Source organism: Monomorium pharaonis, chromosome 4 (genome assembly GCF_013373865.1).
Source record: "Monomorium pharaonis isolate MP-MQ-018 chromosome 4, ASM1337386v2, whole genome shotgun sequence".
Classification (NCBI taxonomy): Eukaryota; Metazoa; Arthropoda; class Insecta; order Hymenoptera; family Formicidae; genus Monomorium; species Monomorium pharaonis.
Window position 1 is genome coordinate 8,515,274 of NC_050470.1, and position 27,416 is coordinate 8,542,689.

A 27,416-nucleotide genomic window follows, 5' to 3' on the forward strand; every position below is an offset into this window, starting at 1 on the left:
AAACTGACACACACACACGTATATATTAGATTACACATATTATACGAGTTTATTGCATTTTATCTGATAATGAGTTACAGAGATATTCATATGTTGAACTAATCAGTTATAGAAGTTTTTCTCTTAATATTTTTATAGTTTAATCAGTCAAACCTTCTATGCATGATTTTATTGTATTAAGTTTGTAAATGCATTCTATGTTTAAAGTAATGATATATATACAGTGATTAATAAGTTAAACTTGCTGGCACAATTTTGATTTGTAACAAGAAAAAGTACGATATGAAAACTACGGCTTATTTTTCGTTTTTTTACTGTAATGCTTCTATTTTCGTGTAAATATGATATGTGTAAAATGTGTACAAGTAATATACTAGTACACATACATAAAAGTCGTAGTATTCTTACCCGTAAATCATGGGAGCGAAAATGAAAGGGTGTTAGAGCCCAAGAAGTGGCTTTTCACTCTTTCTTGAAGAGATATGTGTAAAATGTTTTGCTTCGTTATATTATAGTCCATGTATAATGGAAAACGTTGATATTGAGTTATAAAATTTTGTGGAAAAGATTGATTGAATATTTACACTGTTTTTCAACTTAAGATTAGTATATCACTTAGCGAGGATTTAAATTATTAATTCTATTGCACTTGCTGCTAGGCTCTACTGGGGTGAAAATTTTTCAAGTTCTTTTTTGATTGACGCGATTAATGGTACCGCGGGATCTTCCGGTGGAAGCCTGCTGTCCGCTAATATACGCCTGGTGTCCACTTCCGGTAAATTCGGTCTATGAAATGGACCCGCGCTGAGTGGCCTTGATCCCCATGCACCGCGAGGCTGAAGTGATTCAGTTTGGCCGGTTTCCGGGATATCCTCGTCCAGACCTTTACGTCGTACTGATGTACGGGGTCGCGTTTTCATTTCCATCGTTGGCGTTGCTACTGGGCTGCATAATTATACAATTATTTTTATTATTCGATTAATTTAATAACTTATTTAATACGTAGTGTACGTATATATAAAATGTCCAATAATAATCGCATTACTTGTCGTGGACAGGTAGAACAAATTAAGCTCAGCAAAAAACTCCTTTACCATTTTGCAAACTTCAACATAATTAATGAAAAATTCATTAATAAAGACATGTGAGTCGGCTTGCCTTCGCGCTATTCGATCAGAAAAGACAGCTCAGCGTTTACATGCGTTCATGGTTGCTAGGAGCGCTAAATGTTTGGATGTGTGTGTACGGACAGCACTGGCTATAGTAGGGGCGGCGTATAACTATAATTGCGCCGTTTGTAGAGCACACCTTCAAACATATCATAGCGCTCCTAGCAACTGTTAAAGTGTAAACGTATGGAAACGAGTTGTTTCTTATCGCGGAATCGGGCGGACGTACATTGATTGGCGAATTTTTATAAATTAATTTCTTATTAATTATTAAGAAAGTCGTAAAACGATAAAGGATTTTCTTTTCTATTCTTTTAATCTATTTACAAAAGAAGGTGCAATTATTATCGGACATCTGTATAATAAATAATAAAACATATCGTGAGGATTGTTTATTGCAAGCCTTACACGGAGAGAATTTTCTCTTAAAAATTACCATGAAAATTGTGGTAATTGTGAGACATGTAAACTTTGAAGAATTTTACCATACTTTTAACAAAATTTACTAAAATTTACTAAAATTTTAATAAAATTTGGCAAAGTTTTAGTAAATTTTGTTAGAAATATAGTAAAATTTACAAAATTTTGCCAAATTTTATTAAAATTTTAGTAAATTTTATTAAAAGTATAGTAAAATTCTTCAAGGTTTACATTGTCCTACAATTACCACGATTTTCAGGGTAATTTTTAAGAGAAAATTCTTTCCGTGATATGAAAGATATTTCTTGATTAAAATATAAATGAATGTGCATTCTTGATGTTATAGTAATAATTTAGCAACTTTTAATAACTGTAATTACCTGTTAGAAGAGGAGGAAGAAGAAGAAGGATATGTACCTGACGTGGGCGGATTTGCCTCTGGTTTCCGAAAGTATCGCGAGTGTGTCCGCTGTACGTGGAACGGGGATCGGCGGCTGCGGCGATCGGTGCGGCGATCGTTGCGGCTCTCTGATTTTGACGTCTCTACTTCCGAAGAGGCTGAAGGAGTCCTCGAGCAACTCGTGGAGTCGCCTCCTGGCGCGGCCCACGGGTCCGGATGGTAGATGGTACACTCCATCGACATCTGCTTCGGATGTACCATTACCTTTAGACAAGTGGAATCTTTCGAGAGATTGTGAAGAGACAGATATTCCTTGTAATCTTGCAACAGTCGATTGCGAACGAATAAGTTAGTGTAATTTTACCATTGTTTTGAATTAAAATAATTCGTACACTGAAAAAAAAATGCAATATATCCAACAAGATATGTAGTTGTGGGCTGCCAACTACAGATATACTCGATACAATAATATATGCTATTGCAGTGTCAACATTGTACTTGCATTAACAGTGAATATTATTGTATTGAGTATTTTATGTAGTTGGCAGCCCGCAATTAGATATGTTATTGACTATATTACTTTTTTTCTGTGTACAAACTTGTTACTGATTCGTTCGTAATCGATACTTAGAGAAATACGTTAGAGTCGCCAACGGAACATTTTTTATTAATTAATATTGACATTAAATACACGCCCACAGAGTTAGAGAAGTAATATACCTTCTGTCGAAAATATTTGCTTCCTGAGACTCCAAACAATCGGCCCTACAGCTCCGGGATCCTTTGAAGCACTCGACGTTCTTGCGAGGAACGTGTCGTCGGCATTGTCGTCTCTATCGTGACGCACTAACTCGGGAGAATCGATGTCTAAGTGCCTGACCTAGAGTACACGTTATCGTTAGTGCAGAAAGTGGCTAGGGATTTATGTCGATTGGCATGATTTGGCTTTCATTCCATCGGAAATTACCGTGACGGGTTCCAACACTCTTGACAGTGGTTCTACGCTACGCATACTAGGAAACTGCTTGCACGAGGGCATTGATAAATAAGATCGCGGTGAAGCGGTAGACTCTTCCTTGTGTTTTACATAACCATTCTCCAACGACTCCAGTGTCTCTATATGATCGGTTAACGAGTCCGGTGACCCGGTCCGATCCATCGCGTTCCTTCTCGTCATTCTTCCACGAGATACTCTATATTCCGTGTTTAAAATATACAATTATTACATTTATATTTTATCCCTTATTATATATAATTTAATATTAACTTTTCTCTATATCAATTTAATATTATTAAAATATTAATAGATTATTATTACTAATTCTCTTATAAAATCGTATAGCTTAGCGTATTAACGATTGATCCTGCATCTGATTCAGTTGCAGGAAACTTCGTAGATCACCTTGCTTTTTTAGCTGCGTGTTCAGTGTCCCAAGGGATCGACTCGCGGGTTCTCTTTGGTTCTTCGTCGTCGTCGCTGGAGATCTCGTGAATACCTAATTCCATACTGTCGGGCGTGTCGGGCGTGATCGGAGTACGGGATAAAGTATGCGGAGTCTGCCGCTGACTGGTACCATCGGTCTGCGAACAAGGGTGGGCCGCATAAGGAAACGCGATGATACGCGATCCGAAGAGTAACAATTTGCTCGACAAAGCGGGAGTAATATTTTGTTGGAATCGATATTATCCTGACGTCGTGGAACCGGAATTGTCTTCCCCGTAATTCCCGACGTCGTTCCGTTGATCGTTCGCGTGCCGTAATGGTTTTATTGCGTCGAGTTTGTTTCCCCATAGTACTCCGTAATCTTTATCACGCAAGCGAATAACTTTAAAAATTATGAAGTATCTCTCTTTACGAGAGAGACTTCCGCGATTCTACATGGTGTAATTTAGCAGTTGTCACTAAAAAAAAAAAACAGCCTTGTTACACATTAATTGGTAATCTGATAGATTTAACCAGTATGTCTGTCTAAAAGCAGACGAATCAGAAATCTTATAGGAATTACAGTAAAGTCTGTCAAAAGTTCTAGTTATAAAATCTCAAGCCTTATACCCAGACATTCTTCTTTCATCAAAACGCATTGAATCCTATATATCTTGTTGACGTAATTAAACCATTTTATAAACTGTAAATGTACAGTGATTTAAATCAACGCTGACTCGTACGAAAGCTCGCACTCTTACTTTGAAATGATTTTTTAGCTAAAAAGTAGGACTCGTATGGCGTACTTTAATTTCCGTTTCCGACGTTGAGAATGCAGCATTATCGAGACCGGACATCGCGCTTGCATGTTCACGTTCCTTTTTAAGAATACTTTTGTTAGGCGGTGCGACGGCAGCGCTGTGTGCCCTTTTCCTTTTGGCAGCCAAGATTAAGCCGGCGAGAACGAAGATTAACATAACGACGCCCGCGCTGGCAGCACCAATCAGCAGCCACGCGTCTCTCCTCCTCGACAGGGCCAGAGGTCTGCTCTCTTTCAGATAAGCTACGAGAGAATCCAATGCAATTTTTGTACATTCGCAGCTTTACGAATTTCTTCCTCGTGAGATTATTGTTATTTACTTACGTTCGCTTTGAATAATTACCGGTGCACCGAGCTCCAGAGCGACTTCCTGGGGCGAGATGAGCGCCATGTCTCTCGCGGCCGTTTCAGCTGGAACGGGCTTATCGTCGAGATGAACAGAATAAATCAATCTCGTTGCGCCACCCTCGATAACGCTCGTGTTCTGCATTCTGACCTTCACGACCCCCGGAATCGAACCGTCCGCTAAACGCAATCTTGAGCGTACACTCGCAACTTCGTTATCATTAGATCGATTTCTAGAGATGCTGTCAGCATTCGGTTTTGAGTTAGACGTGGGAGTCGGCGTTACCTCTGGCGTGGACTGCTTGCTGGAATTGTCAAGTGCATTGAGATCAGGATGCGCTGAATCGGCGGTTACAGATTCATCGTCCTGTGTAGACAAGGATTTCGTTTCCCCTTTCAACGTTTTTGCGAGCGTTTTTATCTTCTTCAGAGCGACATCGTCTTTCGTAGATTTTTCGTAATCGTCGTTTGCTGCGTCGACGTCCAACATCGGTAGCAGCATCTTTTTCGGCCTGGGGATTTCGATCATCCTCATAGACTGGACGTGCGAGACGTTCGAAGGGTATTTGTCGTCGACTACATTTGACACGCTCGCTTCGGTTCCTGCGTGAGTCGATGGGCTCTCGGCGGTGCCAATCGTTAATTCGGGTGATTGAACTTCGGTTGTATTTGCAGAAACCTCTTCCCGGAGCGGAGCTCTCACTTGGGACGAAGTTCCAAGATGTTCTTGTATATTCTGTGGACATTTTTTTGAAAGGAAATAAGACTGATAAAGGAAACGAAGATCTAAACTTTTACCTTTCGATTAATTAAGCTACGTAACAGGGCATCTCTTCGGGACCGTGGATCTGTCGACAGTAGACCAAGATGCCGTTGCTGCTGTCTGGAAAATGCAGCTCGATACAAACGAGCTAAACGAAGCTCGACTTTGGGTGGTACGGCTTCACCTGGTCGAAGAACCGTCAACAGCCAGTACCTATGAACATAAATTTACATTTCTTTGCTTTACCCTTAAACATTGCAGAGCGATATTTATGTTAGATTAATGTAGCAAGCGTATACTTAATCTTAATTTATATATTTAATCCATTTATCGAGATATTTATTACTTATTATTATATAAAATACTCTTTAATTTAAAAGTACGTATATTATTCGATAACAATTAATCTACCTTGGGCCCGGATCATCTCCGATAAGGACTCCGATGCTCTGATCGTCATCATCGTCTAACCTGGGTGTCGGTTCTATGCACGTAACGCATTCTGGATTGTAAGTGTCTGGGCGATGAGGAGATATAGGGTCTAACGGACTCTTCTCATCGGTCGGGGTGTGAACTGTGACGGTGTGAACGACTGTTTTCGTCTCGTAGAATGTTAAGCCCTGATTGGGATCCATCCACGGTGGAGCGTCTTCCAGGCCGGTCCAAAAGAAATCCTGAAGATGCACCCTCCGTCCCGGCAGATGTTCGATTAGGATAATCTCGTCTTCTGTACATAAACGAAAATCGATTTCCTTGCTTTCGATTTTATTGCGTGTATAGAGTCCGATGAAAGACGAATGTACGATGAATGTACAATGAAATAGTTATTATTGAAATTACAAAAATGACTTCGTTTACCATCTCTATACCTTTGTACATTGCATTATTCTTGCCAGTGTTGCCTTCGTAAGATATAAATTCTTGATGTCCTTCAATTACGATGAATACCAATTGTTATCAATGAGTTGTAAAACTCAAGGGTTTCATGTTCTATCGATGAAAACTCACGTGGGGGTTTTTCTGCGAGAAAAGAGGGGCAAGAAAACACGAGTGTTTGTACTCGGAAGCTTGTTCAGGTACCTCGTCGATGGGGCCAATGACCGGCCGTCATGCGACTTATCAGCGTTGTCACGACACCGCTGAGGATGAGCTGATCATAATAAATGCGACAATAAAGGCAGAGGGCTAAGATAGAGATTTCTTATCACGCGATCACGTGATTGAAGATAATGAAAGTTGTACAATCCATTCACATGCGTGAGCGAAACCTTCCTTGCAACTACAGATCAGAAATGTAGTCCCTGTTGTTTATTATGTCATTCTAAGAATCCCAGTAATTAGGGAGTAACGTACTCTTGAGTTGGAAGTTTTATATTTATTGTTTCATTAATGGTCGAATGGCCACGGCCGCGGGAGCAAGAAATTTACGTTTTAGCGAACGGCACGAGTTTCGCAGGGAAACTAATTCCGAACATTTTTCAACAATTTCAGATTTTACAACTGGCCATCGCTCAAATTACGAATCAATTATGACACTACGTGGAATGCGTGCGCGATCTATTCTTCGCGCGGAATTTTTTCACGTTGTTACGACGACCTGGTTTCACGCTTCGTTTGAATTTCCGGTACGGAAATATTGTTGAAGTTCCACGTATCCGATCGTTCGCAATTTCGCAGCTCCGTACCTACGAGCGAGTAATTTATCCCTATCTTCAAATTCATCCATTCAACCCATCAATGATTGGGGGAACGTAATGGTTCCGTACGTAAATACAGTATACGCCGCATTTAACGTAGATGTATATTCTTTTTTTATCGTTGGCGAACTTCATTCAATCATTCCATACGTATGCAGAGTTCACAGTCATGCGGCATACCTCAGGTATTTTTAGTATACGTGATGGTAGTGTTAAATCAATAGAAAACGGAGTTCCTATGGTGAGAATGAGTCGAATTGATCGCTATTAACCCCCGTACAGCCGCGCTGCTCATTCCATTGCAATCTCGTTAGGGTTACCAGTAAATTCACGCGTTCCGGTAAATATATCGCGTTAATATTTTCGCGATTTTAGTATCAAATATTAAATGTTTTCAATACAATGTGTTTTTAAGAAAAAAAAAAAAAAAAATTTCTTTAATGACAGAAATACTTGTAATATTGCAAACTGTCAATAAGTTTTGACAATCTTATTGAACGAATATCGATGACTTTCGACGATCAAAATAATAACGATAACCATATTCGCATACACATATAAGTATACTGATAGTAATATCGATTACTTGACGCGCATCTGCATGAGAACGCTGAATTACTTAAGCTGTCCCTTAGACTGAGAAAATCGCTTAATCGGCAACCAGCTTAATTTTAAATAACGCGATTCCATTGACAACAAGGTCATGGAAGAATGCACCCCGCGCGGAAATGAGATCACGGAGCGCGCAGCTTATGTTTTCACGTGCACGTGTATCACAATGTGAAAGAACGGTTTTGAATCGATCGAGCACGTGGGACCTTACATACATATACGCGATCTGCCACTGGCTGATTCACACACGCTACCTGTGTACGCGCGTAAAATTTACCGCGAGACATCAGCACTGAAGTAAAAATATGCGACTTAAGTTCACGGCAATAACGCAAGCTCGTAATTGATGTACATAATAATTTCGATAACTTATGAAAAAAAATTATCCCGATAATTCTGCAGTAAATTAAAAGGGATAACAGCGTTCCGATTTCAGGCAAATAATCAAAGGCGTATGAAAAGAAATGCAAAAAAAAATTGAATTCAATTAAAAGTTGAAACCAAGTGCAATCTGAAAGTTGATCTAAATACAGAAGTGAACACTGTAGCCTTAAAGACACAGAACAATGAGTCTATGTATTTTTTTGTAAGAAGATAGTAAAATCTATCTTTATATACTTGGATTAGTAATAAATTATTTTAAAAATACATCGCACTAACCGGCTCCTGGTGGCATGGACGCGAGCACTCTTGAGATATTGGCGTTTTGCAGTAAAAAGATCGCAATCTGCACAATGGTGCCGAATGACGCGGATAACGCTCCACGCAATATACTGCATAGTAGCATCGCGTCAAGCGCTCCCCGCTATACTGATTCGACTACGAGGGGTGTTCCTCATGGATGAGTGATAGTGTTAGAGCCGAGTAGAACCTGCGCAGAAGTTGCGTAAGTGAAATAACTGGTGTGTAACGACAGGTGAATGGGATTACACAGAAGAAAAAAGAGTCATTAGTAATTATGATTTTTATTATTAAATTTTATGTTTATTATTTTTTTCTCTTTCTTTTCCATTTTTGGTAGTTATTTTATACATTTTATCTCGTAAAACTGCGAATTTATATTTCGATCGAATATTCCAAGTTTACCTGTAATCCTTTTTACCTGCTGTCGCTACGTATACCAATATATGTGTATCACGGCTACTTAACATATTACGTCTGAAAATTAGTTCTATGATAATTGATCAATTAAAATATAATCTCAATTAACATAATTTTTATTATTTAGAGTAATAACAGTAACAAATTCCAAAATTTAATAGAATATCTTAAAATCAAGAGACACGGTAGTGTCTCGCGCCAAGTGAACGCGCAGCGCGAGACCGCCCCGTGTATTATACGCGAGTACGCGACTTGCGAGCACCTGAGATTACTAGATCTCAATAACGACTAAACCGATCGAGTTCTAATTAAGCTCAATCGAAAGTTTGGGTTTGATATATTTCTATAAGAAAACTTTTTTTATTTTTACTCTACGTGCCTTACGAGTGTAGATATTTTGACGCAAATACCGAATTTTAAATTTTTTATTTAAGATACGTCATCGTCGTTGATGTCCAGTACATGAATTTAACACTAGAGGGCATTAAGATTTACCTGTGACAGGTCTCTTATAAGATGTTGATTGTATACTATAAGTATATTGATATGATGATAAATCGCTGTTATTCGCTTTGCGAGAGTAAAAAATAAATAAATATTAAGTAATATGTCTATAAATCGTACGATTAATAATAATAATCTCTTATAAGAAAAGTCGTATAGATCCATAGAAGTGCACGTTTTGTCATCGCTTTTCCACGTAAATGATTGACGGTCGAATCCGCTACGAGTTTCACGGCGGTGATATGACAGTTCGTAGTTAATGATGTGCGCGAGGTTAATAGCGAATTATTTGTGTTTCTGTACGTGTATTATATTGCAAAGGAAAATACGGCTGTGCCGAAATTGGAAATTGGATTATACATAGTTCTAGTAAATTATTCGTTATTACTCGTATACTATATTTATTATGAGTAATTATTTAAATTATTAGAACTTTGTATAACGTACGAAAAAAAAGAAGAAAAGCATTACTTACAAAAAGAAAAAAAGTGAGGGAAAGATAAATAAAATTTACAAATAACACACACACACAGACACACATACACACACATATTTAGATACATACATCCTTTTATGTACGAACATATGAAAATACTTACTTATATGTATATATAAACATACTTATACATATAATCTAGACAATCTAAGACATTATTTTTTCCATAAATTAGTATGTAGAAATATAATATGTATATATGTATACGTATTTTTTTTAGTAGAAAAAAACATTCAAATCATGGTGGCTGTTCTCGATTATCTGCTGAAAGAGAAGAAAAAAGAGAGAAAAAGAAAATAATAAACACAGCCATAAAAAACTTTTTAACTGTGATAATCAGTGAATATTCACTGTCTTTCAGTAATTTTCACTTTATTAGTGTATAATCACTGAAAGATCAGTGTATTTATTTCACTAATTGTCAGTGAAATAAATACACTGATAACCCATAAAAAAATTATTAAATATAATTATATATGATGTCATATACAATTATATATAATTATATATGATTTATATATACTAACATATATAATTATATGTATATATTTTTATATATAAATTCCATTGTTCTTGCCGAGTTATATCTGAAGAACTGCAAATGCTTTATATGATTATACTAGAACACAACATTGCGCGCGCTTCGCGCGCGCCGCTTAGCATTTTTATATTGAACATTACACTTTTTTTTCTTCTGTAATATTACTCTCACACACTTTATCATATTTAATGCCTTTCTCTATCTCACGCTCCTTCTCCGCCTCTCTAAATTATTAATTATATTATTAATGATATTAATTATATTATTTTCATATTATTCAATATTACTCTTACACTTTACTTTCTTATTTAATCCTCTTCTTTATCTCTCACGCTTTCCCACTCTCCCCCTTCCCCCCTCTCTCTCTCTTTAAACACAAATTAGTAATTATATTATATTTTTATGTTTCTTAATATCACTCTTACATACTTTATTTCCATACTTAATCCCCTTTAAATAAATTAAAAATTATAATATATTATTGTAGGAATTATGTGATAGGATGGTCAAAATCACCACTTGTTATATAAAAAGAGTAACTTTAATTTATATAATATTCCAAAGAGTTCGTTATAAAGATTCACTATTACGGAGAGATCATAAGAGAAACTTGATCATGCTTCTAACGCGTGTTGACTGTTCGACGTACATCGCAAGAGAGAGAGCCTTGCTCTCCGCTTCGAAAATTCGGCTAGTCCTCCTTTCTCCCCCTCTTTCTACCACGCATGTTGTTATCTCGGATCTTGAACTCCGTCAGTCAACGTACATTTTGAACGAGTCGAAATTAATGCCTAATTTAAAAGAAAATTCCATATCTTTATCCTACATTATATGTAATGTTACCTGTTAATTTTCAATCAATTTTCAAAACTTTCACTTTCTGGCTTTCTTGTTCAATCTCTCTCAATAACAATTTCCTTTTATCTAATTTCTTTCCTTTTCTAATCTCTTTCGACAAAACTCACTGTCTCTCTCTGATCATTTCAACAACTTCTAATAATAAGCATTCAACAACTTTAAAATTAAATTTTTTTAAAAATTAAAATTTATAATATTACATGTATTGTTACTTGATAATTTTCAATCAAATTTCAACACTTTCACTTTCTGGATTTCCTTTTAAACTCTCTGGATCTCAATTCTTTCTCTCTGATCTCATTCCTTTTCTTCTATTAAAATACACAAAATGTCCAAATAATTAAAACGCAAATGATACTTAATGCAAATAATAATTAATAAAAAATAATAATTATTAAGAATGATAATTAATAAGAAATGAAAATTAAGAGTTTAAGATTCCTTTTTTTTTAAATATTTAAAACGCAAATGTTACCTTCCCGAAATCTCTCTTTCTCTCTCTCTCTCTCTCTCTCTCTCTCTCTTTCCTTCTCTCTCTCTCTCTATTTCCTTCTACCTATCACTTAATTCTTGCAATTTTTTTAAACTTTTTATTTTTTATAGATATTTATGTATATATACACTGGCGCAAAATAAAACGAGCCAAAAATTTTGACCGCATTTTAGGCAATCTTCAAAGTGATGCAATTTTGCGAAAAATCATCTAAATTACATGTACTTTTTTTTAATTAAAGGGCAAAGGCTCTACTTTAAAAATTCCTAGGCGAAAGTTTGATTTGTTAAGTGCGAATACAATGCTCTGTGTATTGTAAAAACTCGATAGTTTCTGCAATTGTCAGCCTATTGCAGAAACTTAGTTTTTACAATACTCTGTGTATTATAAAAATTCGATATTTTCTGCAATGGTCAGTCTATTGCAGAAAATAATTTTTACAATGCTCTGTGTATTGTAAAAATTTGATATTTTATGCAATTGTCAGCTTATTGCAGAAAATAATTTTTACAATGCTCTGTGTATTGTAAAAATTTGATATTTTCTGCAACACTCTGTGTATTGTAAAAATTCGATATTTTATGCAATTGTCAGCCTATTGCAGAAAATAATTTTTACAATGCTCTGTGTATTGTAAAAATTCGATATTTTCTGCAATTGTCAGCCTATTGCAGAAAATAATTTTTACAATGCTTTGTGTATTGTAAAAATTTGATATTTTATGCAATTGTCAGCCTATTGCAGAAAATAATTTTTACAATGCTCTGTGTATTGTAAAAATTCGATATCTTCTGCAACACTCTGTGTATTGTAAAAATTCGATATTTTATGCAATTGTCAGCCTATTGCAGAAAATAATTTTTACAATGCTCTGTGTATTGTAAAAATTCGATATTTTCTGCAATTGTCAGCCTATTGCAGAAAATAATTTTTACAATGCTCTGTGTATTGTAAAAATTCGATATTTTATGCAATTGTCAGCCTATTGCAGAAAATAATTTTTACAATGCTTTGTGTATTGTAAAAATTCGATATTTTCTGCAATTGTCTGCCTATTGCAGAAAATAATTTTTACAATGCTCTGTGTATTGTAAAAATTCGATATTTTCTGCAATTGTCAGCCTATTGCAGAAAATATTTTTTACAATGCTCTGTGTATTGTAAAAATTCGATATTTTATGCAATTGTCAGCCTATTGCAGAAAATAATTTTTACAATGCTCTGTGTATTGTAAAAATTCGATATTTTCTGCAATTGTCAGCCTATTGCAGAAAATAATTTTTACAATGCTTTGTGTATTGTAAAAATTCAATATTTTCTGCAATGGTCAGCCTATTGCAGAAAATAATTTTTACAATGCTCTGTGTATTGTAAAAATTCGATATTTTATGCAATTGTCAGCCTATTGCAGAAAATAATTTTTACAATGCTCTGTGTATTGTAAAAATTCGATATTTTCTGCAATTGTCAGCCTATTGCAGAAAATAATTTTTACAATGCTCTGTGTATTGTAAAAATTCGATATTTTCTGCAACACTCTGTGTATTGTAAAAATTCGATATTTTATGCAATTGTCAGCCTATTGCAGAAAATAATTTTTACAATGCTCTGTGTATTGTAAAAATTCGATATTTTATGCAATTGTCAGCCTATTGTAGAAAATAATTTTTACAATGCTCTGTGTCCTATCTAAAAAAAGGCATGTAAAGTCGATTGCTCGCATTTCTCGAAGATCATTGTTGTCGCTTTTCCGCGATGCCAATTGGTTCTCTCGCTGCGCTTACTTTGTGTTGCAAGAGTAGCTGTCATTGCAATTGAATTTTGACAGCTGTCAAATTTGTATAAATATTATTTATACATTTATTGTTGTAATTTATTTTTAAAAGGTAAAAAATAAAAAGTTAAATAGTGCGCGCGAAGCACGAGTCTGTGGTGTCTAGTGATATATAAACTTGAAATATTTTTTATATTCTTTGATAATAATGGTATAACTATTTATTTTAAATATTTTTATAAATATTTATCATAATTTTTTTAATACCTGACAAACTCAGACATAAAAATATGTACAAATAATTTAGCTTCCGAAACGGATCAATCTCCAATTTAGTTCAAATTTTGGAGGTTTTATTTAGTGAAAAAAAACATATGCAAGGATTTTTGACGACTCAACAAAAATTTTTTTAAATGTCGGTAAATAGGAAATCCATAATTTGTAGACAAAAATTTAAATGTGTGTGTGACCACAGCGAAGCAATGTCTTTGTTTACTTTTCTTATGGGTGTACTTGTAAAATGAGTAAGTGTTAATTCCGTTACCAGACGTTGTATTAAAAACCTGCAAACACATGTGAACTTTACTTTGTTTGCAGTGTGCACATGGGTTAGCGACTTGGATGGGGTGCGTGCGTGAGTAAGTGAGTGAGTAAGTGAGTGAGTGAATGAATAAGAGTGAGTGAGGAGTAAGTGAGTGAGTGAGTGAATGAGTGAGTGAGTGAGGAGTGAGCGAGAAGTGAGCCGGGAGTGAGCCGGGAGTGAACCGGGAGTAAGCCGGGAGTGAGCCGGGAGTGAGCCAGGAGTGAGTCGGGAGTGAGCCGGGAGTGAGCCGGGAGTGAGTCGGGAGTGAGCCGGGAGTGAGCCAGGAGTGAGCCAGGAGTGAGCGAGGAGTGAGCGAGGAGTGAGCGAGGAGTGAGCCGGGAGTGAACCGGGAGTAAGCCGGGAGTGAGCCGAGAGTGAACCGGGAGTAAGCCGGGAGTGAGCCGGGAGTGAGCCGGGAGTGAGCCGGGAGTGAGTCGGGAGTAAGCCGGGAGTGAGCCGGGAGTGAGCCGGGAGTGAGCCGGGAGTGAGCCGGGAGTGAGTCGGGAGTGAGCCGGGAGTGAGTCGGGAGTGAGTCGGGAGTGAGCCGGGAGTGAGTAAGGAGTGAGTGAGTGAGTGAATGAGAGTGAGTGAGGAGTAAGTAAGTGAGTGAGTGAGTGAGTGAGCGAGGAGTGAGCCGGGAGTGAGCCGGGAGTGAGCCGGGAGTGAGCCGGGAGTGAGCCGGGAGTGAGCCGGGAGTAAGCCGGGAGTAAGCCGGGAGTGTGTCGGGAGTGAGCCGGGAGTAAGCCGGGAGTGAGCCGGGAGTGAGTCGGGAGTGAGCCGGGAGTGAGTCGGGAGTGAGCCGGGAGTGAGTCGGGAGTGAGCCGGGAGTGAGTCGGGAGTGAGCCGGGAGTGAGTCGGGAGTGAGCCGGGAGTGAGTCGGGAGTGAGCCGGGAGTAAGCCGGGAGTGAGCCGGGAGTGAGTCGGGAGTGAGCCGGGAGTGAGTCGGGAGTGAGCCGGGAGTGAGTCGGGAGTGAGCCGGGAGTGAGTCGGGAGTGAGCCGGGAGTGAGCCGGGAGTGAGCCAGGAGTGAGTCGGGAGTGAGCCGGGAGTGAGCCGGGAGTGAGCGAGGAGTGAGCGAGGAGTGAGCGAGGAGTGAGCCGGGAGTGAACCGGGAGTAAGCCGGGAGTGAGCCGGGAGTGAACCGGGAGTGAGCCGGGAGTGAGCCGGGAGTGAGTCGGGAGTGAGCCGGGAGTGAGCCAGGAGTGAGTCGGGAGTGAGCCGGGAGTGAGCCGGGAGTGAGCCGGGAGTGAGCCGGGAGTAAGCCGGGAGTGTGTCGGGAGTGAGCCGGGAGTGAGTAAGGAGTGAGTGAGTGAGTGAATGAGAGTGAGTGAGGAGTGAGTGAGGAGTAAGTGAGTGAGTGAGTGAGTGAGTGAGTAAGTGAATGAATGAGGAGTGAGCGAGGAGTGAACCGGGAGTGAGCCGGAAGTAAGCCGGGAGTGAGCCGGGAGTGAGCCGGGAGTGAGCCGGAAGTGAGCCGGGAGTGAACCGGGAGTAAGCCGGGAGTGAGCCGGGAGTGAGTCGGGAGTGAGTCGAGAGTGAGTGAGGAGTGAGTGAGGAGTAAGTGAGTGAGTGAGTGAGAGAGTGAGTGAGGGAGGAGTGAGCGAGGAGTGAGCCGGGAGTGAGCCGGGAGTAAGCCGGGAGTGAGCCGGGAGTGAGCCGAGAGTGAACCGGGAGTAAGCCGGGAGTGAGCCGGGAGTGAGTCGGGAGTGAGTCGAGAGTGAGTGAGGAGTGAGTGAGGAGTAAGTGAGTGAGTGAGTGAAAGAGTGAGTGAGGGAGGAGTGAGGGAGGAGTGAGGGAGGAGTGAGCGAGGAGTGAGCCGGGAGTGAGCCGGGAATAAGCCGGGAGTGAGCCGGGAGTGAGCCGGGAGTGAGCCGGGAGTGAGCCGGGAGTGAGCCGGGAGTAAGCCGGGAGTGAACCGGGAGTAAGCCGGGAGTGAGCCGGGAGTGAGCCGGGAGTGAGTCGAGAGTGAGTGAGGAGTGAGTGAGGAGTGAGTGAGTGAGTGAGAGAGTGAGTGTGTGAGGAGTGAGCGAGGAATGAGCCGGGAGTGAGCCGGGAGTAAGCCGGGAGTGAGCCGGGAGTGAGTCGGGAGTGAGCCGGGAGTGAGTCGGGAGTGAGCCGGGAGTGAGTCGGGAGTGAGCCGGGAGTGAGTCGGGAGTGAGCCGGGAGTGAGTCGGGAGTGAGCGAGGAGTGAGCCGGGAGTGAGTCGGGAGTGAGCCGGGAGTGAGTCGGGAGTGAGCCGGGAGTGAGTCGGGAGTGAGCCGGGAGTGAGTCGGGAGTGAGCCGGGAGTGAGCCGGGAGTGAGCCAGGAGTGAGCCGGGAGTGAGTCGGGAGTGAGCCGGGAGTGAGTCGGGAGTGAGCCGGGAGTGAGTCGGGAGTGAGCCGGGAGTGAGTCGGGAGTGAGCCGGGAGTGAGCCGGGAGTGAGCCGGGAGTGAGTCGGGAGTGAGCCGGGAGTGAGCCGGGAGTGAGCGAGGAGTGAGCGAGGAGTGAGCGAGGAGTGAGCCGGGAGTGAACCGGGAGTAAGCCGGGAGTGAGCCGGGAGTGAACCGGGAGTGAGCCGGGAGTGAGCCGGGAGTGAGCCGGGAGTGAGTCGGGAGTGAGCCGGGAGTGAGCCGGGAGTGAGTCGGGAGTGAGCCGGGAGTGAGCCGGGAGTGAGCCGGGAGTGAGCCGGGAGTGAGCCGGGAGTAAGCCGGGAGTAAGCCGGGAGTGTGTCGGGAGTGAGCCGGGAGTGAGTAAGGAGTGAGTGAGTGAGTGAATGAGAGTGAGTGAGGAGTGAGTGAGGAGTAAGTGAGTGAGTGAGTGAGTGAGTGAGTAAGTGAATGAATGAGGAGTGAGCGAGGAGTGAACCGGGAGTGAGCCGGAAGTAAGCCGGGAGTGAGCCGGGAGTGAGCCGGGAGTGAGCCGGAAGTGAGCCGGGAGTGAACCGGGAGTAAGCCGGGAGTGAGCCGGGAGTGAGTCGGGAGTGAGTCGAGAGTGAGTGAGGAGTGAGTGAGGAGTAAGTGAGTGAGTGAGTGAGAGAGTGAGTGAGGGAGGAGTGAGCGAGGAGTGAGCCGGGAGTGAGCCGGGAGTAAGCCGGGAGTGAGCCGGGAGTGAGCCGGGAGTGAACCGGGAGTAAGCCGGGAGTGAGCCGGGAGTGAGTCGGGAGTGAGTCGAGAGTGAGTGAGGAGTGAGTGAGGAGTAAGTGAGTGAGTGAGTGAAAGAGTGAGTGAGGGAGGAGTGAGGGAGGAGTGAGGGAGGAGTGAGCGAGGAGTGAGCCGGGAGTGAGCCGGGAATAAGCCGGGAGTGAGCCGGGAGTGAGCCGGGAGTGAGCCGGGAGTGAGCCGGGAGTAAGCCGGGAGTGAACCGGGAGTAAGCCGGGAGTGAGCCGGGAGTGAGCCGGGAGTGAGTCGAGAGTGAGTGAGGAGTGAGTGAGGAGTAAGTGAGTGAGTGAGTGAGAGAGTGAGTGTGTGAGGAGTGAGCGAGGAATGAGCCGGGAGTGAGCCGGGAGTAAGCCGGGAGTGAGCCGGGAGTGAGTCGGGAGTGAGCCGGGAGTGAGTCGGGAGTGAGCCGGGAGTGAGTCGGGAGTGAGCCGGGAGTGAGTCGGGAGTGAGCGAGGAGTGAGCCAGGAGTGAGCCAGAAGTGAGCAAGGAGTAAGCGAGGAGTGAGTGAGTGAGTGAGCCGGGAGTAAGCTGGGAGTGAACCGAGAGTAAACCGGGAGTGAGCCGGGAGTGAGTCGAGAGTGAGTGAGGAGTGAGTGAGGAGTAAGTGAGTGAGTGAGTGAGAGAGTGAGTGTGTGAGGAGTGAGCGAGGAATGAGCCGGGAGTGAGCCGGGAGTAAGCCGGGAGTGAGCCGGGAGTGAGTCGGGAGTGAGCCGGGAGTGAGTCGGGAGTGAGCGAGGAGTGAGCCAGGAGTGAGCCAGAAGTGAGCAAGGAGTAAGCGAGGAGTGAGCGAGGAGTGAGCCAGGATTGAGCCGGGAGTGAGTAAGGAGTGAGTGAGTGAGTGAGTGAGGAGTGAGCGAGGAGTGAGCGAGGAGTGAGCGAGGAGTGAGCGAGGAGTGAGCCAGGAGTGAGCCAGAAGTGAGCAAGGAGTAAGCGAGGAGTGAGTGAGTGAGTGAGCCGGGAGTAAGCCGGGAGTGAACCGGGAGTAAACCGGGAGTGAGCCGGGAGTGAGCCGGGAGTGAGCCGGGAGTGAGTCGGGAGTGAGTCGGGAGTGAGCCGGGAGTGAGTCGAGAGTGAGCCAGGAGTGAGCCAGGAGTGAGCGAGTGAGTGAGCGAGGAGTGAGCGAGGAGTGAGCGAGGAGTGAGCGAGGAGTGAGCGAGGAGTGAGCCAGGAGTGAGCCAGGAATGAGCCAGAAGTGAGCGAGGAGTAAGCGAGGAGTGAGTGGTGAGTGAGCGAGGAGTGAGCGAGAAGTGAGCCAGGAGTGAGCCGGGAGTGAGTAAGGAGTGAGTGAGTGAGTGAGTGAATGAGAGTGAGTGAGGAGTGAGTGAGGAGTGAGTGAGTGAGTGAGTGAGGAGTGAGCGAGGAGTGAGCCGGGAGTGAGCCGGGAGTGAGCCGGGAGTGAGCCGGGAGTGAGCCGGGAGTGAGCGAGGAGTGAGCGCGTGAGCGAGCTGGCGAGTGAGCCAAGAGTGAGCGAGAAGTGAGCGAGGAGTGAGTTAGTGAGTGACTGAATGAGTGAAAAAGGGTGGAAGGGAGGGAGCAAACGAGGGAACGTAACTAGATAAATATGTAGCTAGGTAGCTAGATAGCAGTAAGTATGCAAGTAGGTATGTATGTATGTATAATTAAACTTTACATTTTTTTTTTTTAAATTGCAGAAGACATTTGATTAATGTAAACAAAAGATAGAGAAAATCAAATTGCAATTATTATTTTTAAAGTAAAAAGTCAAATAGCGCGCGCGCAGCGCGCGCTTGTAATGTTCTAGTCCTATCTAAAAAAGGAGATGTTAAATCAAATCGAATTTATTGTTGCCGCTTTTCCGAGATGTTGATTGGCTGTCTCGCTATCTTGTTGTTAAGTGCGTTGTGACTTTCTTCACTTCGTGTCATTTCCAGCTGTCAAACTACTTCGTGTCATTTTCAACTGTCAAACTGTCATTTTTGATAGTTGATTGAAATAATTACAAAAAATTAGGGAAAAAGAAAAAAGAGCCAAATAAAAAATATACGAGAGGAAGAGAAAGAGAGAGAGAGAGAGAGAGAGAGAGAGAGAGAGAGAGAGAGAGAAGGGGGGGGGGGAGTAAGAATTCTTTCTAAAAAAGGGCATGGCATCGATACTCGCATCTCTCGAAGTATTGTTGTCGCTTTTCCGCGATGCCGATTAAACGTGTGTGAAGTTAGCATCTCAAAGTTTAGCATCTCATAAAAATACTGCAGAATTACTTGCATCCAGCATAGTTCTACAGTTCTTGATAGGTATCAACAATAGTTCTGTTGAATTATCTATTTTAATTAAAATTTTATAAATGAGATGCTAACTTCCAAAATCACATAATAGCATCTTACCGTATCGTTTAGAGACGTTCTATCAATAGTTCTGACAATTAAATTAATGAAAAAATAATTTTTTGTTACAAAACATACGTATATATGCGTGTACGTCTGCGCACGTGGATTTGGTGTAATTGGCATCTCAGATAGACAAAATTAATTAATTAAAAAATTTTAAAAGTATTTTTCAACAACTATCTAGATGGGAAACTTATATTTATAGGTCTAGACATGAGATACTGGTTGAATATTGATAGTTCTATTTTTTTTAACGCAGTTCCCATATAGATACGGACGCGTGCAATAGTTTTAAAAAAAGTTATGGTGTTATAATTAATAAAAACATTTTTTTTTAAATTATTTTGCCCGGAAAATTTGAATTTTGAAGGCTGGACGTGAAGTGCTAATCGAATATTGACAGATTTATTTATTTTAACGCAGTTTTCATATAGCTCCGGACGCGTCCAATAATTTTCTAAAGAGTTCCAGTGATATAATTAATTAAAACATTTTTTAAACAATTATTTTGCCGAAAAACTTGACTTTTGAGGGCTAAAGGTGAGATGCTAATCGAATATCAACAGTTCTATTTATTTTAACGCAGTTTTCATATAGTTCTAGACGCCTACAATAGTTTTTTAAAAAGCTACGGTGTTATAATTAATTAAAACATTTTTTAAACAATTATTTTGCCCGGAAAACTTGAATTTTGAAAGCTACACGTGAAATGTTAATCGAATATCGACAGATTTATTTATTTTAACGCAATTTTCATATAATTCTGGACGCGCACAATAATTTTCGAAAGAGTTCAGGTGAAATAATTAAGTAAAACATTTTTTAAACAATTATTTTGCCCGAAAAACTTGAATTTCTAAGGCTACACGTCAAGTGCTAATCGAATATCGACAGATCTTTTTATTTTAACGTAATTCTCATATAGTTCGGGACGCGTACAATATGTTTCTATAAAGTTCAGGTGATATAATTAATTAGAACATTTTTTAAACAATTATTTTGCCCGGAAAACTTGAATTTCTAAGGCTACACGTCAAGTGCTAATCGAATATCGACAGATCTATTTATTTGAACGTAATTCTCATATAGTTCGGGACGCGTACAATATGTTCCTATAAAGTTCAGGTGATATACTTAATTAAAACATTTTTTAAACAATTGTTTTGCCCGAAAAACATGAATTTTTAAGGCTGGACGTGAAGTGCTATTCCAATATCGACAGATCTATTTATTTTAACGTAATTCTCATATAGTTTGGAACGCGTACAATATGTTTCTATAAAGTTCAGGTGATATAATTAATTAAAACATTTTTTAAACAATTATTTTGCCCGAAAAACTTGAATTTCTAAGGCTACACGTCAAGTGCTAATCGAATATCGACAGATCTATTTATTTGAACGTAATTCTCATATAGTTCGGGACGCGTACAATATGTTTCTATAAAGTTCAGTTGATATAATTAATTAACACATTTTTTAAACAATTGTTTTGCCCGAAAAACATGAATTTCTAAGGCTACACGTCAAGTGCTATTCGAATATCGACAGATCTTTTTATTTTAACGTAATTGTCATATAGTTCGGGACGCGTACAATATGTTTCTATAAAGTTCAGGTGATATAATTAATTAAAACATTTTTTAAACAATTATTTTGCCCGAAAAACTTGAATTTCTGAGGCTACACGTCAAGTGCTAATCGAATATCGACAGATCTATTTATTTGAACGTAATTCTCATATAGTTCGGGACGCGTACAATATGTTTCTATAAAGTTTAGGTGATATAATTAATTAGAACATTTTTTAAACAATTATTTTGCCCGGAAAACTTGAATTTCTAAGGCTATACGTCAAGTGCTAATCGAATATCGACAGATCTATTTATTTGAACGTAATTCTCATATAGTTCGGGACGCGTACAATATGTTTCTATAAAGTTCTGGTGATATAATTAATTAACACATTTTTTAAACAATTGTTTTGCCCGAAAAACATGAATTTTTAAGGCTGGACGTAAAGTGCTATTCGAATATCGACAGATCTATTTATTTTAACGTAATTCTCATATAGTTCAGGACGCGTACAATATGTTTCTATAAAGTTCAGGTGATATAATTAATTAGAACATTTTTTAAACAATTATTTTGCCCGGAAAACTTGAATTTTTAAGGCTACACGTCAAGTGCTAATCGAATATCGACAGATCTATTGATTTGAACGTAATTCTCATATAGTTCGGGACGCGTACAATATGTTTCTATAGAGTTCAGGTAATATAATTAATAAAAACATTTTTTAAACAATTATTTTGCCCGAAGAACTTGAATTTCTAAGGCTACACGTCAAGTGCTAATCGAATATCGACAGATCTTTTTATTTTAACGTAATTGTCATATAGTTCGGGACGCGTACAATATGTTTCTATAAAGTTTAGGTGATATAATTAATTAGAACATTTTTTAAACAATTATTTTGCCCGAAAAACTTGAATTTCTGAGGCTACACGTCAAGTGCTAATCGAATATCGACAGATCTATTTATTTGAACGTAATTCTCATATAGTTCGGGACGCGTACAATATGTTCCTATAAAGTTCAGTTGATATAATTAATTAACACATTTTTTAAACAATTGTTTTGCCCGAAAAACATGAATTTTTAAGGCTACACGTCAAGTGCTAATCGAATATCGACAGATCTATTTATTTTAACGTAATTCTCATGTAGTTCAGGACGCGTACAATATGTTTCTATAAAGTTCAGGTGATATAATTAATTAGAACATTTTTTAAACAATTATTTTGCCCGGAAAACTTGAATTTTTAAGGCTACACGTCAAGTGCTAATCGAATATCGACAGATCTATTTATTTGAACGTAATTCTCATATAGTTCGGGACGCGTACAATATGTTTCTATAGAGTTCAGGTGATATAATTAATAAAAACATTTTTTAAACAATTATTTTGCCCGAAAAACTTGAATTTCTAAGGCTACACGTCAAGTGCTAATCGAATATCGACAGATCTTTTTATTTTAACGTAATTGTCATATAGTTCGGGACGCGTACAATATGTTTCTATAAAGTTTAGGTGATATAATTAATTAGAACATTTTTTAAACAATTATTTTGCCCGAAAAACTTGAATTTCTGAGGCTACACGTCAAGTGCTAATCGAATATCGACAGATCTATTTATTTGAACGTAATTCTCATATAGTTCGGGACGCGTACAATATGTTTCTATAAAGTTGAGGTGATATAATTAATTAGAACATTTTTTAAACAATTATTTTGCCCGGAAAACTTGAATTTCTGAGGCTATACGTCAAGTGCTAATCGAATATCGACAGATCTATTTATTTGAACGTAATTGTCATATAGTTCGGGACGCGTACAATATGTTTCTATAAATTTCAGTTGATATAATTAATTAACACATTTTTTAAACAATTGTTTTGCCCGAAAAACATGAATTTCTAAGGCTACACGTCAAGTGCTATTCGAATATTGACAGATCTATTTATTTGAACGTAATTCTCATATAGTTCGGGACGCGTACAATATGTTTCTATAGAGTTCAGGTGATATAATTAATAAAAACATTTTTTAAACAATTATTTTGCCCGGAAAATTTGAATTTTGAAGGCTGGACGTGAAGTGCTAATCGAATATTGACAGATTTATTTATTTTAACGCAGTTTTCATATAGTTCCGGACGCGTCCAATAATTTTCTAAAGAGTTCCAGTGATATAATTAATTAAAACATTTTTAAACAATTATTTTGCCGAAAAACTTGACTTTTGAGGGCTAAAGGTGAGATGCTAATCGAATATCAACAGTTCTATTTATTTTAACGCAGTTTTCATATAGTTCTAGACGCCTACAATAGTTTTTTAAAAAGCTACGGTGTTATAATTAATTAAAACATTTTTTAAACAATTATTTTGCCCGGAAAACTTGAATTTTGAAAGCTACACGTGAAATGTTAATCGAATATCGACAGATTTATTTATTTTAACGCAATTTTCATATAATTCTGGACGCGCACAATAATTTTCGAAAGAGTTCAGGTGAAATAATTAAGTAAAACATTTTTTAAACAATTATTTTGCCCGAAAAACTTGAATTTCTAAGGCTACACGTCAAGTGCTAATCGAATATCGACAGATCTTTTTATTTTAACGTAATTCTCATATAGTTCGGGACGCGTACAATATGTTTCTATAAAGTTCAGGTGATATAATTAATTAGAACATTTTTTAAACAATTATTTTGCCCGGAAAACTTGAATTTCTAAGGCTACACGTCAAGTGCTAATCGAATATCGACAGATCTATTTATTTGAACGTAATTCTCATATAGTTCGGGACGCGTACAATATGTTCCTATAAAGTTCAGGTGATATACTTAATTAAAACATTTTTTAAACAATTGTTTTGCCCGAAAAACATGAATTTTTAAGGCTGGACGTGAAGTGCTATTCCAATATCGACAGATCTATTTATTTTAACGTAATTCTCATATAGTTCGGACGCGTACAATATGTTTCTATAAAGTTCAGGTGATATAATTAATTAAAACATTTTTTAAACAATTATTTTGCCCGAAAAACTTGAATTTCTAAGGCTACACGTCAAGTGCTAATCGAATATCGACAGATCTATTTATTTGAACGTAATTCTCATATAGTTCGGGACGCGTACAATATGTTTCTATAAAGTTCAGTTGATATAATTAATTAACACATTTTTTAAACAATTGTTTTGCCCGAAAAACATGAATTTCTAAGGCTACACGTCAAGTGCTATTCGAATATCGACAGATCTTTTTATTTTAACGTAATTGTCATATAGTTCGGGACGCGTACAATATGTTTCTATAAAGTTCAGGTGATATAATTAATTAAAACATTTTTTAAACAATTATTTTGCCCGAAAAACTTGAATTTCTGAGGCTACACGTCAAGTGCTAATCGAATATCGACAGATCTATTTATTTGAACGTAATTCTCATATAGTTCGGGACGCGTACAATATGTTTCTATAAAGTTTAGGTGATATAATTAATTAGAACATTTTTTAAACAATTATTTTGCCCGGAAAACTTGAATTTCTAAGGCTATACGTCAAGTGCTAATCGAATATCGACAGATCTATTTATTTGAACGTAATTCTCATATAGTTCGGGACGCGTACAATATGTTTCTATAAAGTTCTGGTGATATAATTAATTAACACATTTTTTAAACAATTGTTTTGCCCGAAAAACATGAATTTTTAAGGCTGGACGTAAAGTGCTATTCGAATATCGACAGATCTATTTATTTTAACGTAATTCTCATATAGTTCAGGACGCGTACAATATGTTTCTATAAAGTTCAGGTGATATAATTAATTAGAACATTTTTTAAACAATTATTTTGCCCGGAAAACTTGAATTTTTAAGGCTACACGTCAAGTGCTAATCGAATATCGACAGATCTATTGATTTGAACGTAATTCTCATATAGTTCGGGACGCGTACAATATGTTTCTATAGAGTTCAGGTAATATAATTAATAAAAACATTTTTTAAACAATTATTTTGCCCGAAGAACTTGAATTTCTAAGGCTACACGTCAAGTGCTAATCGAATATCGACAGATCTTTTTATTTTAACGTAATTGTCATATAGTTCGGGACGCGTACAATATGTTTCTATAAAGTTTAGGTGATATAATTAATTAGAACATTTTTTAAACAATTATTTTGCCCGAAAAACTTGAATTTCTGAGGCTACACGTCAAGTGCTAATCGAATATCGACAGATCTATTTATTTGAACGTAATTCTCATATAGTTCGGGACGCGTACAATATGTTCCTATAAAGTTCAGTTGATATAATTAATTAACACATTTTTTAAACAATTGTTTTGCCCGAAAAACATGAATTTTCTAAGGCTACACGTCAAGTGCTAATCGAATATCGACAGATCTATTTATTTTAACGTAATTCTCATATAGTTCGGACGCGTACAATATGTTTCTATAAAGTTCAGGTGATATAATTAATTAGAACATTTTTTAAACAATTATTTTGCCCGAAAAACTTGAATTTCTAAGGCTACACGTCAAGTGCTAATCGAATATCGACAGATCTATTTATTTGAACGTAATTCTCATATAGTTCGGGACGCGTACAATATGTTTCTATAGAGTTCAGGTGATATAATTAATAAAACATTTTTTAAACAATTATTTTGCCCGAAAAACTTGAATTTCTAAGGCTACACGTCAAGTGCTAATCGAATATCGACAGATCTATTTATTTTAACGTAATTGTCATATAGTTCGGGACGCGTACAATATGTTTCTATAAAGTTCAGGTGATATAATTAATTAGAACATTTTTTAAACAATTATTTTGCCCGAAAAACTTGAATTTCTAAGGCTACACGTCAAGTGCTAATCGAATATCGACAGATCTATTTATTTGAACGTAATTCTCATATAGTTCGGGACGCGTACAATATGTTTCTATAAAGTTGAGGTGATATAATTAATTAGAACATTTTTTAAACAATTATTTTGCCCGGAAAACTTGAATTTCTAAGGCTATACGTCAAGTGCTAATCGAATATCGACAGATCTATTTATTTGAACGTAATTGTCATATAGTTCGGGACGCGTACAATATGTTTCTATAAAGTTCAGGTGATATAATTAATTAACACATTTTTTAAACAATTATTTTGCCCGAAAAACATGAATTTCTAAGGCTACACGTCAAGTGCTAATTCGAATATCGACAGATCTATTTATTTGAACGTAATTCTCATATAGTTCGGGACGCGTACAATATGTTTCTATAGAGTTCAGGTGATATAATTAATAAAAACATTTTTTAAACAATTATTTTGCCCGGAAAACTTGAATTTTCTAAGGCTACACGTCAAGTGCTAATCGAATATCGACAGATCTATTTATTTGAACGTAATTCTCATATAGTTCGGGACGCGTACAATATGTTTCTATAGAGTTCAGGTGATATAATTAATTAAAAACATTTTTTAAACAATTATTTTGCCCGAAAACTTGAATTTCTAAGGCTACACGTCAAGTGCTAATCGAATATCGACAGATCTATTTATTTTAACGTAATTGTCATATAGTTCGGGACGCGTACAATATGTTTCTATAAAGTTTAGGTGATATAATTAATTAGAACATTTTTTAAACAATTATTTTGCCCGAAAAACTTGAATTTCTGAGGCTACACGTCAAGTGCTAATCGAATATCGACAGATCTATTTATTTGAACGTAATTCTCATATAGTTCGGGACGCGTACAATATGTTCCTATAAAGTTCAGGTGATATAATTAATTAACACATTTTTTAAACAATTGTTTTGCCCGAAAAACTGAATTTCTAGGCTACACGTCAAGTGCTAATCGAATATCGACAGATCTATTTATTTTAACGTAATTCTCATATAGTTCGGGACGCGTACAATATGTTTCTATAAAGTTCAGGTGATATAATTAATTAGACACATTTTTTAAACAATTATTTTGCCCGAAAAACTTGAATTTCTAAGGCTACACGTCAAGTGCTAATTCGAATATCGACAGATCTATTTATTTGAACGTAATTCTCATATAGTTCGGGACGCGTACAATATGTTTCTATAGAGTTCAGGTGATATAATTAATAAAAACATTTTTTAAACAATTATTTTGCCCGAAAACTTGAATTTCTAAGGCTACACGTCAAGTGCTAATCGAATATCGACAGATCTTTTTATTTTAACGTAATTCTCATATAGTTCGGGACGCGTACAATATGTTTCTATAAAGTTCAGGTGATATAATTAATTAGAACATTTTTTAAACAATTATTTTGCCCGAAAAACTTGAATTTCTAAGGCTACACGTCAAGTGCTAATCGAAT

At 38.5% G+C, this 27,416-nt stretch overlaps 1 protein-coding gene across 4 annotated transcripts; it reads right to left on the reverse strand.

Moving 5' to 3' along the window:
• Window positions 1–25: 25 nt before the first annotated feature.
• Window positions 26–8,574, reverse strand: LOC105835502. 4 transcript variants are annotated; one of them, XM_012678850.3, is made up of 10 exons: window positions 8,310–8,574; window positions 5,752–6,067; window positions 5,376–5,553; window positions 4,557–5,313; window positions 4,219–4,475; window positions 3,392–3,570; window positions 2,957–3,182; window positions 2,710–2,869; window positions 1,970–2,270; window positions 26–945 (listed from the first exon to the last, which is right to left on the reverse strand). In XM_012678850.3, the coding sequence occupies exons 1-10, from the start codon at window positions 8,434–8,436 to the stop codon at window positions 663–665; spliced, it is 2,784 nt and encodes a 927-aa protein (XP_012534304.1). In that variant the 5' UTR covers window positions 8,437–8,574; the 3' UTR covers window positions 26–662. The 4 variants fall into 4 exon arrangements, with proteins under 4 accessions (XP_012534304.1, XP_012534305.1, XP_012534306.1 ...); XM_012678851.3 differs by having other exon boundaries at window positions 2,007–2,253; window positions 8,310–8,572; XM_012678852.3 differs by having other exon boundaries at window positions 809–945; window positions 1,970–2,253; window positions 8,310–8,573.
• Window positions 8,575–27,416: the final 18,842 nt, after the last annotated feature.